The sequence below is a fragment of the Gopherus evgoodei genome, chromosome 6 (genome assembly GCF_007399415.2).
Source record: "Gopherus evgoodei ecotype Sinaloan lineage chromosome 6, rGopEvg1_v1.p, whole genome shotgun sequence".
Taxonomy (NCBI): Eukaryota; Metazoa; Chordata; order Testudines; family Testudinidae; genus Gopherus; species Gopherus evgoodei.
The window spans coordinates 135,840,690-135,854,867 of NC_044327.1; the positions used below are offsets into that span (position 1 = coordinate 135,840,690).

The 14,178-nt window shown below is 55.9% G+C and overlaps 1 protein-coding gene across 15 annotated transcripts in view; it reads left to right on the forward strand.

The window, feature by feature from the left end:
- RUSC2 (RUN and SH3 domain containing 2) overlaps positions 1-14,178 on the forward strand; it is an 86,738-nt gene that overhangs the window by 65,931 nt on the left and 6,629 nt on the right. For 12 of the 15 annotated variants that reach the window (XM_030566432.1, XM_030566435.1, XM_030566433.1 and 9 more), the window contains 6 exons: positions 7,851-8,630; positions 9,030-9,230; positions 10,439-10,591; positions 11,179-11,255; positions 13,495-13,669; positions 13,981-14,086. In XM_030566432.1, the coding sequence (XP_030422292.1) occupies positions 7,851-8,630; positions 9,030-9,230; positions 10,439-10,591; positions 11,179-11,255; positions 13,495-13,669; positions 13,981-14,086 (1,492 nt within the window). The remainder of the gene's footprint in view (positions 1-7,850; positions 8,631-9,029; positions 9,231-10,438; positions 10,592-11,178; positions 11,256-13,494; positions 13,670-13,980; positions 14,087-14,178) is intronic. The other 3 variants (XM_030566445.1, XM_030566446.1, XM_030566447.1) reach the window with 3 other exon arrangements.

Consider the following 14,178-nt stretch of genomic DNA (forward strand, 5'->3'; position numbering starts at 1 on the left):
CCTGTCTAGGTTAGCAGCCTGCCTGCGAAGATGCTCTTCCCTCTCTTCCTTTGGTGAATCCCTGGAGGTGCCCCCAGAGGAGGCACCCTTCCTTCTACCCCGGAGCTGTGGGCCAGGCACCGTGCAGGGAGGCAGGGAGATGCCCATGTTCTGGGGCCTTCCTGCCCTTCACTGGCAAAGTCCTGGCCTTCCACAGCAGGCTCCTGCCCTGCATTTTCCCTGTTTTCCCTGAGCCTGGGTTGTGTCTTAGCAATTGCACCTGTCTCTGTCAGGGGCTTCCCCCTCCCTCCCCGGAGCTCTCCTGCCCCGCCAGCATCTCCCCCAACTGTGGCGTGCTGGGAGCAGGCCCTGCCCTGAGGGCTGCCAGGTTGAGGGCACCGATGGTGATGGAGGGAACAGGAGCAGGCTCGTCGGGGTGGGGGTGACTGCTAGATCCTGAGCACTGTGTGGAGCAGAGGAGGGGGTTGTGGTGTCCCGCTGGTGGTGGTGCAGGAGCTTGGGGTGAGGCTGTTCTGGGCCCCAGGCAGGGTGGAAGTGGGGTGGTTGGGGGCTTGCAGGGGAGGAGGCGAGTGAGTGGGAGCCCCGTGGGGTGGGGGGGCTCAGGGCAGGGCTGGGAATGGCGCAGCAGCTGCTGAGGGAGTAGGTCTCCTGCCCCCCATTGACGACTGTCTCCCTGCAGCCCAGGGGCCCTACACAGCAGCGAATGTCAGCGAAGAGGCTGCCCTGGCCAGCCTAGTGCCAGGAGCCCCACGTGCCCGCCTGTGGCTCCAGCCCGTGGCTCCTGCCCGTCCCTGCCCCGGTGCTGGCTGGGTGGGGCTCCCCCTCACGCTCCCCGTGTCATAAACAGATAGCTAAGGGTTAATGTCTCTTTCACCTGAAACACCTGACCAGAGAACCAATCAGGAAACCAGATTTTTTCAACCTTGGGTGGAGGGAAGTGTGTCTCTGAGTCTTTTGTCTGTCTGCCTGTTTCCTCTGAGCTTTGGAGAAGTAGTTCTATTTTCTAGTCTTCTGTTTCTAAGTGTAAGGACAAAGAGATCAGATAGTAAGTTCTATGGTTTCTTTTCTTTGGTATTTGCATGAATATAAGTGCTGGAATGCTTTGATTTGTATTCTTTTTGAATAAGGCTGTTTATTCAATATTCTTTTAAGCAATTGACCCTGTGTTGTATCATCTTAATACAGAGAGAACATTTGTATTTTTTCTTTCTTTTTTTATATAAAGCTTTCTTTTAAGACCTGTTGGAGTTTTTCTTTACTTCAGGGAAATTGAGTCTGTACTCACCAGGGAATTGGTGGGAGGAAGAAATCAAGGGGAGAGCTGTGTGTTGGATTGCTAGCCTGATTTTGCATTTCCTCTGGGTGAAGAGGAAAGTGCTTTTGTTCCAGGTTTGGGAACGGAGAGGGGGACTCACTCTGCGTAGTTTCACAGAGCTTGTGTCTGTGTATCTCTCCAGGAGCACCTGGAGGGGGGAAGGGAATCAGGATTATTTCCCTTTGTTGTGAGACTCAAGGGATTTGGGTCTTGTGGTCCCCAGGGAAGGTTTTTCAGGGGGACCAGAGTGCCCCAAAACACTCTAATTTTTTGGGTGGTGGCAGCAGTACCAGGTCCAAGCTGGTAACTAAGCTTGGAGGTTTTCATGCTAACCCCCAAATTTTGGACGCTAAGGTCCAGAATCTGGGAATAAGGTTATGTCATGGTGTAGCAGCGGCGGGATATAGACAGAATCCAGAAGCCAGTAGGAATATTATATTTTTCTTTTCTCTGCTAAGGGTTTTTTAGCAGAGAGAAACAGTTTGGTTTTAAAAGGGAACCAGAGAGAATTTTTTTTTTCTGCTCTCTCTAGCAGTTTGTGGCTTGCATAGTAAGCAAGAAGCCATTAGCAGACTATTGACAGTCTATTGTCACACAATAGCACTCCCATTGAGAGTCATACCAGCACTCTATATGCATGCAAATAAAGTGGTTTTTCTGGTTTCCCTTCATTGAACATTAGCTAGAGAGAGAAAAGGAAAAAAGCACTGTTGCTAGGCAGACTTCAGGAGGCAACAGAGAGCCTGCAGTTCAGAAGATAAACATCGGAGGGCACTCCAACACAAGAAAACAGGAACCATGACTTCTAAGGCAAGGATTGACGCCGAAGAACAAATCAAAGACGCTGAACACAGGCGACAGATGGAGATGAAAGAAAAGGAAGAAAGCCTCAAACTGGCAGCCTTCCAAAGAGAACAGGCAGCCCAAGAGGCAGCACACAAAAGAAAACTAGAAGAAGAAGAGGTGGCCTACCGAAGGAAACAAGCAGAAGATGAGGCAGCCCACCGCCGAGAAATGGAAAAGCACCAAAAAGAAATGGAAAAGCACCAAAAAGAAATGGAAAAGCACCAAAAAGAAATGGAAAAACAACAAAAAGAAATGGAAAAACAACAAAAAGAGAATGAAGAGAAGGAAAAACAGAGAAAACATGAACTGGAGATGGCAAAAGCTGGGCTGCATGTGCCAGCCAACCCTAACAACCCGGCGCCAATTATTGCTCCCCAGCACAGGAAATTTCCCACCTACAAGGCAGGTGATGACACCGAGGCCTTCTTGGAAAATTTTGAAAGAGCCTGTCTTGGGTACAGCATCCCCGAAGACCAGTACATGGTAGAATTAAGGCCACACCTCAGTGGACCTTTAGCAGAGGTGGCAGCTGAAATGCCCAAGCCGCAAATGAATGACTATAAACTTTTTCAAACCAAGGCCAGATACAGGATGGGGATAACCCCAGATCATGCCCGTCGGCGCTTCAGAACCCAAAAATGGAAACCAGAGGTGTCATTTCCCAAACACGCCTACTACATTGCAAAAAACTATGAGGCCTGGTTAACAGGAAACAACATTCAAACCTTGGAAGAAGTGAACCTCCTCATACAAATGGAGCAGTTCTTGGATGGTGTTCCTGAAGACATCACACGGTACATACAAGATAGAAATCCCAAAACTATCGCTGAGGCGGGGGAGATTGGAGCCAAATGGATGGAACTGGCAGAAAGCAAAAAAGCTACTGTCAAGGGGAACGATTACCCCAGGGGGCACACAGACCATAAACCCTACAACCGAGGACAGCCAAAGACCCTCCATACCACCCAAGTAAAGCCACAGATACCCTACTCTTCAACCTCACCAGTCTCCAGTAACTCACCTCGGCCCAGTGAACCATCAGATGGAAGATGCTTTAAGTGTAATGAACCGGGACATATCAAGGCCAACTGTCCCAAGAACACCATGCGAGTGCAATTCATTACACCACCATCACACCAAAGATCCCCAGGCCCGGATGCCTCTCAAATACCCTTGGAGCGAAGGGAAAATTTGAGAGTGGGCGGAAAGAAGGTTACTGCGTGGAGAGACACGGGGGCACAAGTGTCAGCTATCCACCAATCCTTCGTTGACCCCAAATTCATCAACCCAAAGGCCAAAGTTACAATTTACCCCTTCATGTCACAAGCTGTAGACTTGCCTACAGCTCAACTGCCTGTCCAGTACAAAGGCTGGTCAGGAATGTGGACTTTTGCAGTCTATGACAATTATCCTATCCCCATGCTACTGGGGGAAGACTTGGCCAACCAGGTGAGGCGGGCCAAGAGAGTGGGAATGGTTACCCGTAGCCAAACCAGGCAAGCTTCCAGACCCATTCCTGTTCCTGAGCCGTCCACAGAGGCCCCGTCTGTGTTACCAGAGACCCAGACAGAGGTAGTGGACCCGGATTCCATGCCTACCACTGAAACAGCCACAGCATCTCCAGTCCCAGGCCCGGAACTGGAACAGCAACCAGCACCAGCAAGTGCAACCACATCTTCAAACTCAACGCCAGAGGGCGCCAGCGAGCCAGAACTGGCAGAAGCACACGACAGCCATACCCAAAAGGCTCAGCCAGAGCCTGAAATACCCTCAGGTGCACCAGCGGAGAGCGGTTCACCAGCAACGAAAACAACCCCATCACCTACATCGCTTCCAGAGGGACCAAGCCCAAGTCCACAGTCTGAGGAAGAACTGGTGACCCCAGCCTCAAGGGAACAGTTCCAGGCTGAGCAGGAAGCAGATGACAGCCTTCAGAAAGCGTGGGCGGCGGCACGGAGCACCCCACCGCCTCTCAGCTCTTCTAATCGATCCCGGTTTGTTATAGACCAAGGACTTTTATACAAGGAAATTCTTTCTGGTGGACACCGGGAAGAATGGCAGCCGCAAAAACAGTTGGTGGTTCCAACTAAGTACCGGGAGAAGCTCTTAAGCTTAGCCCATGATCATCCCAGTGGCCATGCTGGGGTGAACAGAACCAAGGACCGGTTGGGGAAGTCCTTCCACTGGGAGGGGATGGGCAAGGATGTTGCCAAGTATGTCCGGTCTTGTGAGGTATGCCAAAGAGTAGGTAAGCCTCAAGACCAGGTCAAGGCCCCTCTCCAGCCACTCCCCATAATTGAGGTCCCATTTCAGCGAGTAGCTGTGGATATTCTGGGCCCTTTCCCAAAAAAGACGCCCAGAGGAAAGCAGTATGTACTGACTTTAGTGGACTTTGCTACCCGATGGCCAGAAGCAGTAGCTCTAGGCAACACCAGGGCTAACACTGTGTGCCTGGCCCTAACAGACATCTTTGCCAGGGTAGGTTGGCCCTCTGACATCCTTACAGATTCAGGGTCTAATTTCCTGGCAGGGACCATGGAAAAACTGTGGGAAACTCATGGGGTGAATCACTTGGTTGCCACCCCGTACCACCATCAAACCAATGGCCTGGTGGAAAGGTTCAATGGAACTTTGGGGGCCATGATAAGAAAATTCATCAACGAATTCTCCAATAATTGGGACCTAGTGTTGCAGCAGTTGCTGTTTGCCTACAGGGCTGTACCACATCCCAGTTTAGGGTTTTCACCATTTGAACTTGTGTATGGTCACGAGGTTAAGGGGCCATTACAGTTGGTGAAGCAGCAATGGGAGGGGTTTACGCCTTCTCCAGGAACTAACATTCTGGACTTTGTAAGCAACCTACAAAGCACCCTCCGACACTCTTTAGCCCTTGCTAGAGAGAACCTAAAGGATGCTCAAGAAGAGCAAAAGGCCTGGTATGACAGACATGCCAGAGAACGTTCCTTCAAGGTAGGAGACCAGGTTATGGTCTTGAAGGCGCAACAGGCCCATAAGATGGAAGCATCATGGGAAGGGCCATTCACGGTCCAAGAGCGCCTGGGAGCTGTAAACTACCTCATAGCATTTCCCAATTCCTCACTAAAGCCTAAAGTGTACCATGTTAATTCTCTCAAGCCTTTCTATTCCAGAGACTTACAGGTTTGTCAGTTTACAGTCCAGGGAGATGATGCTGAGTGGCCTGACGGTGTCTACTACGACGGGAAAAAAGACGGTGGCGTGGAAGAGGTGAACCTCTCAACCACCCTGGAACGTCTGCAGCGGCAACAAATCAAGGAGCTGTGCACTAGCTTCGCCCCATTGTTCTCAGCCACCCCAGGACGGACTGAACGGGCATACCACTCCATTGATACAGGTAATGCTCACCCAATCAGAACCCCACCCTACCGGGTGTCTCCTCATGCCCAAGCTGCTATAGAACGGGAGATCCAGAACATGCTACAGATGGGTATAATCCGCTCATCTACCAGTGCATGGGCATCTCCAGTGGTTCTGGTACCCAAACCAGATGGGGAAATACGCTTTTGCGTGGACTACCGTAAGCTAAATGCGGTAACTCGTCCGGACAACTATCCAATGCCACGCACTGATGAGCTATTGGAAAAGTTGGGACGTGCCCAGTTCATCTCTACAATAGACTTAACCAAGGGGTACTGGCAAGTACCGCTAGATGAACCCGCCAAGGAGAGGTCAGCATTCGTCACCCATGCGGGGGTGTATGAATTCAATGTCCTTCCTTTTGGCCTTCGAAATGCGCCCGCCACCTTCCAGAGGCTGGTAGATGGTCTACTAGCTGGACTGGGAGAATTCGCAGTTGCCTACCTCGATGATGTGGCCATTTTTTCAGACTCCTGGCCAGAACACCTACTACACCTGGAAAAGGTCTTTGAGCGCATCAGGCAGGCAGGACTAACTGTTAAGGCCAAAAAGTGTCAAATAGGCCAAAACAGAGTGACTTACCTGGGGCACCAGGTGGGTCGAGGAACCATAAACCCCCTACAGGCCAAGGTGGATGCTATCCAAAAGTGGCCTGTCCCAAGGTCAAAAAAACAGGTCCAATCCTTCTTAGGCTTGGCCGGATACTACAGGCGATTTGTACCACACTACAGCCAAATCGCTGCCCCATTGACCGACCTAACCAAAAAGACCCAGCCAAATGCCGTTAAGTGGACTAATAAGTGTCAAAAAGCCTTTACCCAGCTTAAGGCAACGCTCATGTCTGACCCTGTACTCAGGGCCCCGGATTTTGACAAACCATTCCTAGTAACCACAGATGCATCTGAGCGTGGTATAGGAGCAGTGCTCATGCAGGAAGCAACAGATCACAACTTCCATCCTGTCGTGTTTCTCAGCAAGAAACTGTCTGAGAGGGAAAGTCACTGGTCAGTCAGTGAAAAGGAATGCTATGCCATTGTGTACGCCCTGGAAAAGCTACGCCCATATGTTTGGGGACGGCGGTTCCAACTACAAACTGACCATGCTGCACTAAAGTGGCTTCATACTGCCAAGGGGAACAACAAGAAACTTCTTCGTTGGAGTTTAGCTCTCCAAGATTTTGATTTTGAAATTCAACACATCACAGGAGCTTCTAACAAAGTTGCTGATGCACTCTCCCGTGAGAGTTTCCCAGAATCCAGTAGTTAAAAAGTGTTCTTAAAATGTAAAAGTCTGTTAGTTATATACTTAGTAGTATATGTAAAGGTGCATGTGTTGTATTAATCTGTTTATTTTCAAGTTCTAGAAGGAAATTGCCGCCAGTGAGCTTCCCCACTGTCTGCAATTTGGGGGGCGTGTCATAAACAGATAGCTAAGGGTTAATGTCTCTTTCACCTGAAACACCTGACCAGAGAACCAATCAGGAAACCGGATTTTTTCAACCTTGGGTGGAGGGAAGTGTGTCTCTGAGTCTTTTGTCTGTCTGCCTGTTTCCTCTGAGCTTTGGAGAAGTAGTTCTATTTTCTAGTCTTCTGTTTCTAAGTGTAAGGACAAAGAGATCAGATAGTAAGTTCTATGGTTTCTTTTCTTTGGTATTTGCATGAATATAAGTGCTGGAAATGCTTTTATTTGTATTCTTTTTGAATAAGGCTGTTTATTCAATATTCTTTTAAGCAATTGACCCTGTGTTGTATCATCTTAATACAGAGAGAACATTTGTATTTTTTCTTTCTTTTTTATATAAAGTTTTCTTTTAAGACCTGTTGGAGTTTTTCTTTACTTCAGGGAAATTAAGTCTGTACTCACCAGGGAATTGGTGGGAGGAAGAAATCAAGGGGAGAGCTGTGTGTTGGATTGCTAGCCTGATTTTGCATTTCCTCTGGGTGAAGAGGAAAGTGCTTTTGTTCCAGGTTTGGGAACGGAGAGGGGGACTCACTCTGCGTAGTTTCACAGAGCTTGTGTCTGTGTATCTCTCCAGGAGCACCTGGAGGGGGGAAGGGAATCAGGATTATTTCCCTTTGTTGTGAGACTCAAGGGATTTGGGTCTTGTGGTCCCCAGGGAAGGTTTTTCAGGGGGACCAGAGTGCCCCAAAACACTCTAATTTTTTGGGTGGTGGCAGCAGTACCAGGTCCAAGCTGGTAACTAAGCTTGGAGGTTTTCATGCTAACCCCCAAATTTTGGACGCTAAGGTCCAGAATCTGGGAATAAGGTTATGTCACCCCGTCTCTCCCGCAGGCGGTGGCGCGGACAGCAAGGCCGTGGTGCGGTACAGCAAGGAGCAGCGCCCCACCACTCTGCCCATCCAGCCCTTCGTCTTCCAGCACCACTTCAGCAAGCAGCCCAAGGCCCGGGCCCTGCACAGCCACTTGGCTGCCAGCCTGTCGCAGCTCTACAGCGCCTCCAGCAGCCGGCCCGCCAGCCAGCAGCCCTCCTCTGCTTCCCAGTCCTCCGCCTCTGCCACCTCGGCTGAGCAGCCCGGGGCCGCAGAGGGCCTGGCGCATGGCGCGCTCCTGGCCCAGCGCTCGGCGGACGGAGCCGCCTCCCTCGCCGACGGCTGCGCCAAGAAACCAGCCCCAGAGAGCACCCGGCCGTCCCCTCTGGGGAGCTACTCCCCGGTGCGCAGCACTGCCCCTTTCTTCCAGAGCCTGGACTCCTCCTGCTCGCCCACCCCGGAGAGTGCTGGCGAGAGCCACCCTCCCCGCAGCAGGTCCTGCCCGCTCTCTGCCAACCTGCTTCCCAGCAGGGCCTCCCCATCTGCAGGTGCCGTGCTGCCCACCCAGGCTGAAGCCCTGCACCGCCAGGAGAGCCCCCGGCCGGTCCCCAGGAAGGAGGCGCCGCTGGAGCAGAGGGCGCAGGTCTCCGAGTACCGACTCCATGGCGGCTCCCTCCCGCCTCTGGCATCCGAAGGAGCGAGTGCGAGCCGAGCGGGGGGCCCTGTGGAGCCCCAGTGGAGAGGAAGCAGTGAAGCTGGAAATTCGGGGTCGCTGAGCAGTGTGGGCACGCGGCCCCTCAATGGTACGTCCCTGCTGCTGGGCACTGACTGTGGGTCAGCCCCGGCCAGCACATCCCTCGGTGCCTTGCGCTGAGCGCCCAGGCCCTGCCAGAGACGCCCCATTGCTACGCCCGGCCCTGAGCGACCCCCCCGGTTCTCCTCCGGCTCTGAGCCCCCGGTGCCTGGGCTCCCTCGCCCCATCCGCTGTGGTCTGTGTGTGCCCTGAGCCGGGAGATTCTCAGCAACGGCCTGTCCTGTCCTTACTGCTCAGCTCTGGCTCCGGTTCCCTCCTCGCACAAACCCACTAACGTCTCTGAAGCGCTGCTGGACTGTAACTAATGTGCTGTGTCTGTCTCTGTCCTTTTCCCTGTCTCTCTCTCCCCCTCCACCCCACACTGGTCCCCGTCCCCCTCCACTGCTAGCAAACCACCTCTCCCCTCAAGCACTGAAGTGGCGGGAGTACAGGCGGAGGAACCCCCTGGGCCTGGACCGCGGCTCGGGGCTGGCTGGCTTAGCAGGCAGCCTGGACAGGAGGCAGCAGGAGCCCCAGCTCGCCCGAAGGAACCCCATCTTTGAGTTTCCTGGTTCCCTCAACACCGCCCATGTTCACGGCAGGCTGAATGGTGCGCCTCTACCTCGCTGGGGGGGGCAACATGGGTGATGCTCCCTCGGCTTCTGCCCCACAAGGCCAGGCCAGGTCAGATGGACCTGGCCTCCGCGGGGCCTGCTGGCCCTGGCTGCAGTGCCCGTCCTGGGGGGGCGTGAGGAACACACCTGTGATCGATCGTGTGGAGAAGGGGAGGTGTGAGCTTATCCCCACAACAGGCCCAGCCGGCCACCCCACTCCGCACAGCAGGCAGGGAGCGGCTCTGAGCGCATGACCCCCAGCTCTGGCCAGGCAGAGATGGTCCTAGGGCAGGTGCCTCAGTACCACATCAGAACCGGCTAGGAGCCCCTGGGCCAAAAAGGAGCCTGTGGCAGCCGCCTCCATTTTCCCACAGCCCTTGGAGCCAACGGGCCCTGCGTCCCCCTGGCCGTCTGCTCAGATACCCGCGGGGCTCTGCGGGGAGCCCCAGCTTCCCGGGGCACCGCTGGGAATGAGCAGCTGCTGCTTGGGCTGCCCTGCACTGCAGGGTGTACATCAGTCCCCGCTGCTCCATGCCGACAGCCCCTCACAAACACCGTGCGAGGGGGAAGGGAGAGGCAGACTGGCCAAAGCAGAACGACTCCTCCACCCAGCATCCCCATCTGGGCCGGGGGCAGAGCTTCCTTGGGGCCCCAGGCTCTAGGGACCTGCACCACCGCCAGGACAGGGCAGAGGAGAAGTACACGAATGAGCTCTGGCATCATTTTCCCCTTGGAGACTCGGGGGTGGGGAGGGGAGTGGCATGTGCCACTAGCCACTGTATGGAGCAGCGTACGGCCCGGCGGGGGCATTACTCTGTGTGTGGCTCTGCCAGGCGGTGAGCTCACGTCCTCCAGGCCAGGGGCTAGGATGCAGGGCAGCCCTGGAAGTCTGGCCTGGGGCCTGACACCCCCCAGCCTGTGAGCAGAGGGGCCAGGTTCAGCATCCCACGGGTCTGTGGCTGCTGCAGCCCGGGCCTGGCCGGTGGTTGTGTGCTGGGTGAGCCGAGGGGGTGACGGACACAGGACAGGAGGCCCATCAAGTCACTGTCCGACTAGGGGATGACGGGTGAGTGCCATGCCCCACTGCCCCATGGCGTGCTCCTGCTGCCGCCAGGTAGCTTTGGAGCCAGTCGGTGCATTCGCAGCCAGGCTTGGGGCTGCCTTAGCATGCGGGCATCTGTCTGATTGCGCTCCCTGTCTCCAGGCCCTGCAGGCCAGCCTGTAAAACAGCTCCAGCTGGGCTACCCCGACTTCTTCCCGGAGTACTTGTCGCTGGCGGAGAAGCCTCCGGCTGAGTTCTGCCTCTCCCCGGATGGCAACACGGAGTCCATCTCCATCGACCTGCTGCAGAAGAAAGGTAGGGCCCTGCCTCCCAGCCGGGGTCGGAAAGCGCAGCACAGAGGGAGGCAGTGCGGCCTCACGGCACAGCCAACCCTGAGCAGAGTCAGTGCTTTGAAACTGCCTGCGGGCCCTGAGCCCCCGCGCCCCCTACCTCTGCCCCACAGGCCACGTCCTGTTCCCTGCTTGCCAGCGCTGACGGATCCCCAAACTGTGCCTTGTAGTAACATCACAGCGTTCTCAATCCAGCCCTGCCCCAGGGACAGAGCCTGGCACGGCGTCCTCCCAGCCCCAGCATGGCCCCCAGGGGCAGTCGCCCCTTCCTGGGCGCAGCCCTCGGCTCCAGCAGCAGCACCGCACGCCAGGAGCCAACAGCCAGCGCTGATGCCCTGCAACTGTGCCAGGTGAACCTATGAAATACCCCGTGCCCATTCGCCAGCCGGCTGCCATTGCAGAGCCAGCTGCAGGGCGCGGGGGTGAGGGGCGCTGACTCTGCTCCTAGCCAGACATGGGGCGTCCGCTGGAGTCCTGGGGAATGCGCCTGGGCGGGGAATGTGCAGGGGGCTCCCCTGCCAGCCCCTCTCTGATGCCCTCTCTGTCCTCTAGGGCTGGTGAAGGCCATCAACATGGCCGTGGACCTGATCGTGGCCCACTTCGGAACGAGCCGGGACCCAGGAGTGAAGGTAAAGCAGCACCTGCTTCCCTGCCTTTCCTGGCCCTCCCCGCCTCCTTCCAGCGGGGCTGTTGGGCCAGGCCCTGGGGCTGGGTGGGAGGTGGGGGCGGGGCAGGCCTGTTCTGCACACACCCGGTGCCTTCCAGCCAGGGCGGTGCAAACCCAGGTGCCATCCCAGGCCCTGCAAACCCAGCAGTGTCAGGGGCAAGGCCACAGTCAGCAGCAAAGCCAAGGCTGGGCGTGCAGAGTGATGCCCCCGGCAGCCTTGGCTGCCCTGTGGTGACACCAGCAGTGGGAGGAGAAGCAGCCAGCATCTCTAGAAATTGTTTGGTTCTGACCTAGGTCCCCAGATGCCCTTGGGGCCGGTGGTAATCAACACAGGCAGTGCAAGCGTCAATGTGGGGCAGAGTTAAGGCTGTTTGGGGCCCTAGCTGCATTGCCAGACCGTTCCCGGCTGTGGCTGTCCTGGCTTTGTCGTGACCTCTGGGGAGCTAATGGCACTGTCCAGCCCTGGCTCTGCCCTCATTCACGGCGACGGACAGAGCCGGCTCTGGGATTGATCCGTATTTCGAGTGCTGGGTGCTGAGCATTCACCCGTGGGAAAACTGCCTCTGCCCCCCAGGAGTATTACTGAACCCAGCTCTCCAGGTGCACGCCCCTGCTCTGCCAGGACAGATGGGTGAAGCCGGTTTCTCTCCTCTCCCCTGCGGCCGGGCAGACGGGCAGCCCCCTGCCTGCCAGTCACAGCCGGCTCAGTGAGCTGGTCTGCAGTGATGGGTATGCAGGTGCCAACATGCAGCTCCTGGCCCCGCTCCGACAGTCAGGATCCTGCAGCCTCCAGCAGGTCTGGGGCTCCGCGTGCCCCGGGTGGGAGCCACTTTCGTTCCTTAGTCCTGCAGATGGGGCTGGGCTGCTTGGCACTGCGCCCTTCAGCCTGCCCGGCTGTCTCCTGCATGGCCCATGCTCGTGTCACGGAGAAGCTGGCAGGCTGAAGGAAGCCCAGGCGAGTCTGCGATGGGCTCCGTGCTGGGCAGGCTCCAGGCTGGCTCCGGTAGCGTGCCAGGGTCTCGCTGCCTCCTAGGGCCTGCACGGATGGGAAGCATCCAAAGACAGAGCTGGATTTCAGCGCGAGGGCCACTCTCGGCGAGCCCAGGGCACTGGCACTCTTGCCAAGCCTGCCAGAGCACAGAGCATCTCTTCCCTGCTGCTGAGGTCATGCCAGCTCAACCCGCGGCCTCTGCTCTCCGGGGCCTCGTTCGTCAATGGCCAGGAGCCACTTCAATGTCGGGCAGGAACTCGAGGCTGAGACCCCGGCTCCGCCCCTCCAGTGAGCCCCACACAGAGCTGCTGTGGGGCACAGTGCCCAGGAACAGCAGGCCGAGGAGGAGGTGTTTGGGGCCACAGGATACATCTGTGGGGCTGTCATAAACAGATAGCTAAGGGTGATAGCTAAGGGTTAATGTCTCTTTCACCTGGAGCACCTGACCAGAGGACCAATCAGGAAACCGGATTTTTTCAACTTTGGGTGGAGGGAATTGTGTGTCTGAGGTCTTTGTTTTCTGGCTGCCTGCTTTCTCTGAGCTTTGGAGAAGTAGTTCTGTTTTCTAATCTTCTGTTTCTAAGTGTAAGGACAAAGAGATCAGATAGTAAGTTATATGGTTTCTTTTCTTTGGTATTTGCATGAATATAAGTGCTGGAGTGCTTTGATTTGTATTCTTTTTGAAGTAAGTTATATGGTTTCTTTGTCCTTACTTTAGAAACAGAAGACTAGAAAGTAGAAACTACTTCTCCAAAGCTCAGAGAAAGCAGGCAGACCGAAAACAAAGACTCAGACACAAACTTCCCTCCACCCAGAGTTAAAAAAATCCGGTTTCCTGATTGGTCCTCTGGTCAGGTGCTTCAGGTGAAAGAAACATTAACCCTTAGCTATCACCCTTAGCTATCTGTTTATGACAGGGGCCTACACAGAGTAGCTGGAGGCCTGATGCCAGAGAAGGATAATAGAGACAGCACTGGCCTTTGCCTTAGGAGCAGCCCTTCCCTGGCCCGAGGGGCTGCGTGGGAGGCAGCCTGACTGGGCACGGCCCACTCGTTGTGGGGAGCTGCTGGGGCTCAGAGCTGTTTGCGTCGCATAACTCCCTGCAGTGACCCAGGCAGGCCAGCCTGTCTGCACAGCCTCTATCGCTCACTCCTGGAACTCCCTGCAGCAGGAGTGACTAACCCTCTCTCTCCCACACGCTTTCTGCCAGGCCAAGCTCGGGAACAGCTCGGTGAGCCCCAATGTGGGGCACCTCATCCTGAAATACCTGTGCCCGGCCATCCGGGACATCCTGAGCGACGGGCTCAAGGCCTATGTCCTGGACGTGATCATCGGCCAGCGGAAGAACACGCCCTGGAGCGTGGTGGAGGCGTCCACCCAGCTAGGTAGCATTCAGCTCAGCCCCGGGCTGAGGTTTGCTCCGACGCGGCGGTTGCTTACTTCTGGGCCAAGAACCCCACTAGCTCTGTACCCTGCCAGGCAGGGCCTGGGCTGATGGCAGCCGCCCCCGGAGCAGGCTGCGGGCTGGTCAGGGGGAATTTCACAGGGCCCAGGTGCTTTGGGGTGCACCCTGCCCTTGTGTGAAGGGGAGTGAGCGAGGCCTGTTGGTCTGTGCGTGCCCCGGGGGTGTGAGGGGACCTGGTCTGCCCTTGCCCCTGCCCCGGGACTAATCTCCAGCCTGCCCCGTGTCTCACAGGCCCCTCCACCAGGGCTCTGCATGGCCTCCACAGCAGGATCAGCCAGTTCACCGAGCTGACCAGCCACAGCATGAGGTTCAACGCCTTCATCTTCGGCCTTCTCAAGTGAGTGAGCCCCAGTGCGCTGCACCGCTGTGCTGCCACAGAGCCACCGTGGGCAGAGCAGAGGGCAGCGCCCCTCCCCGCCCGCCTGGTCG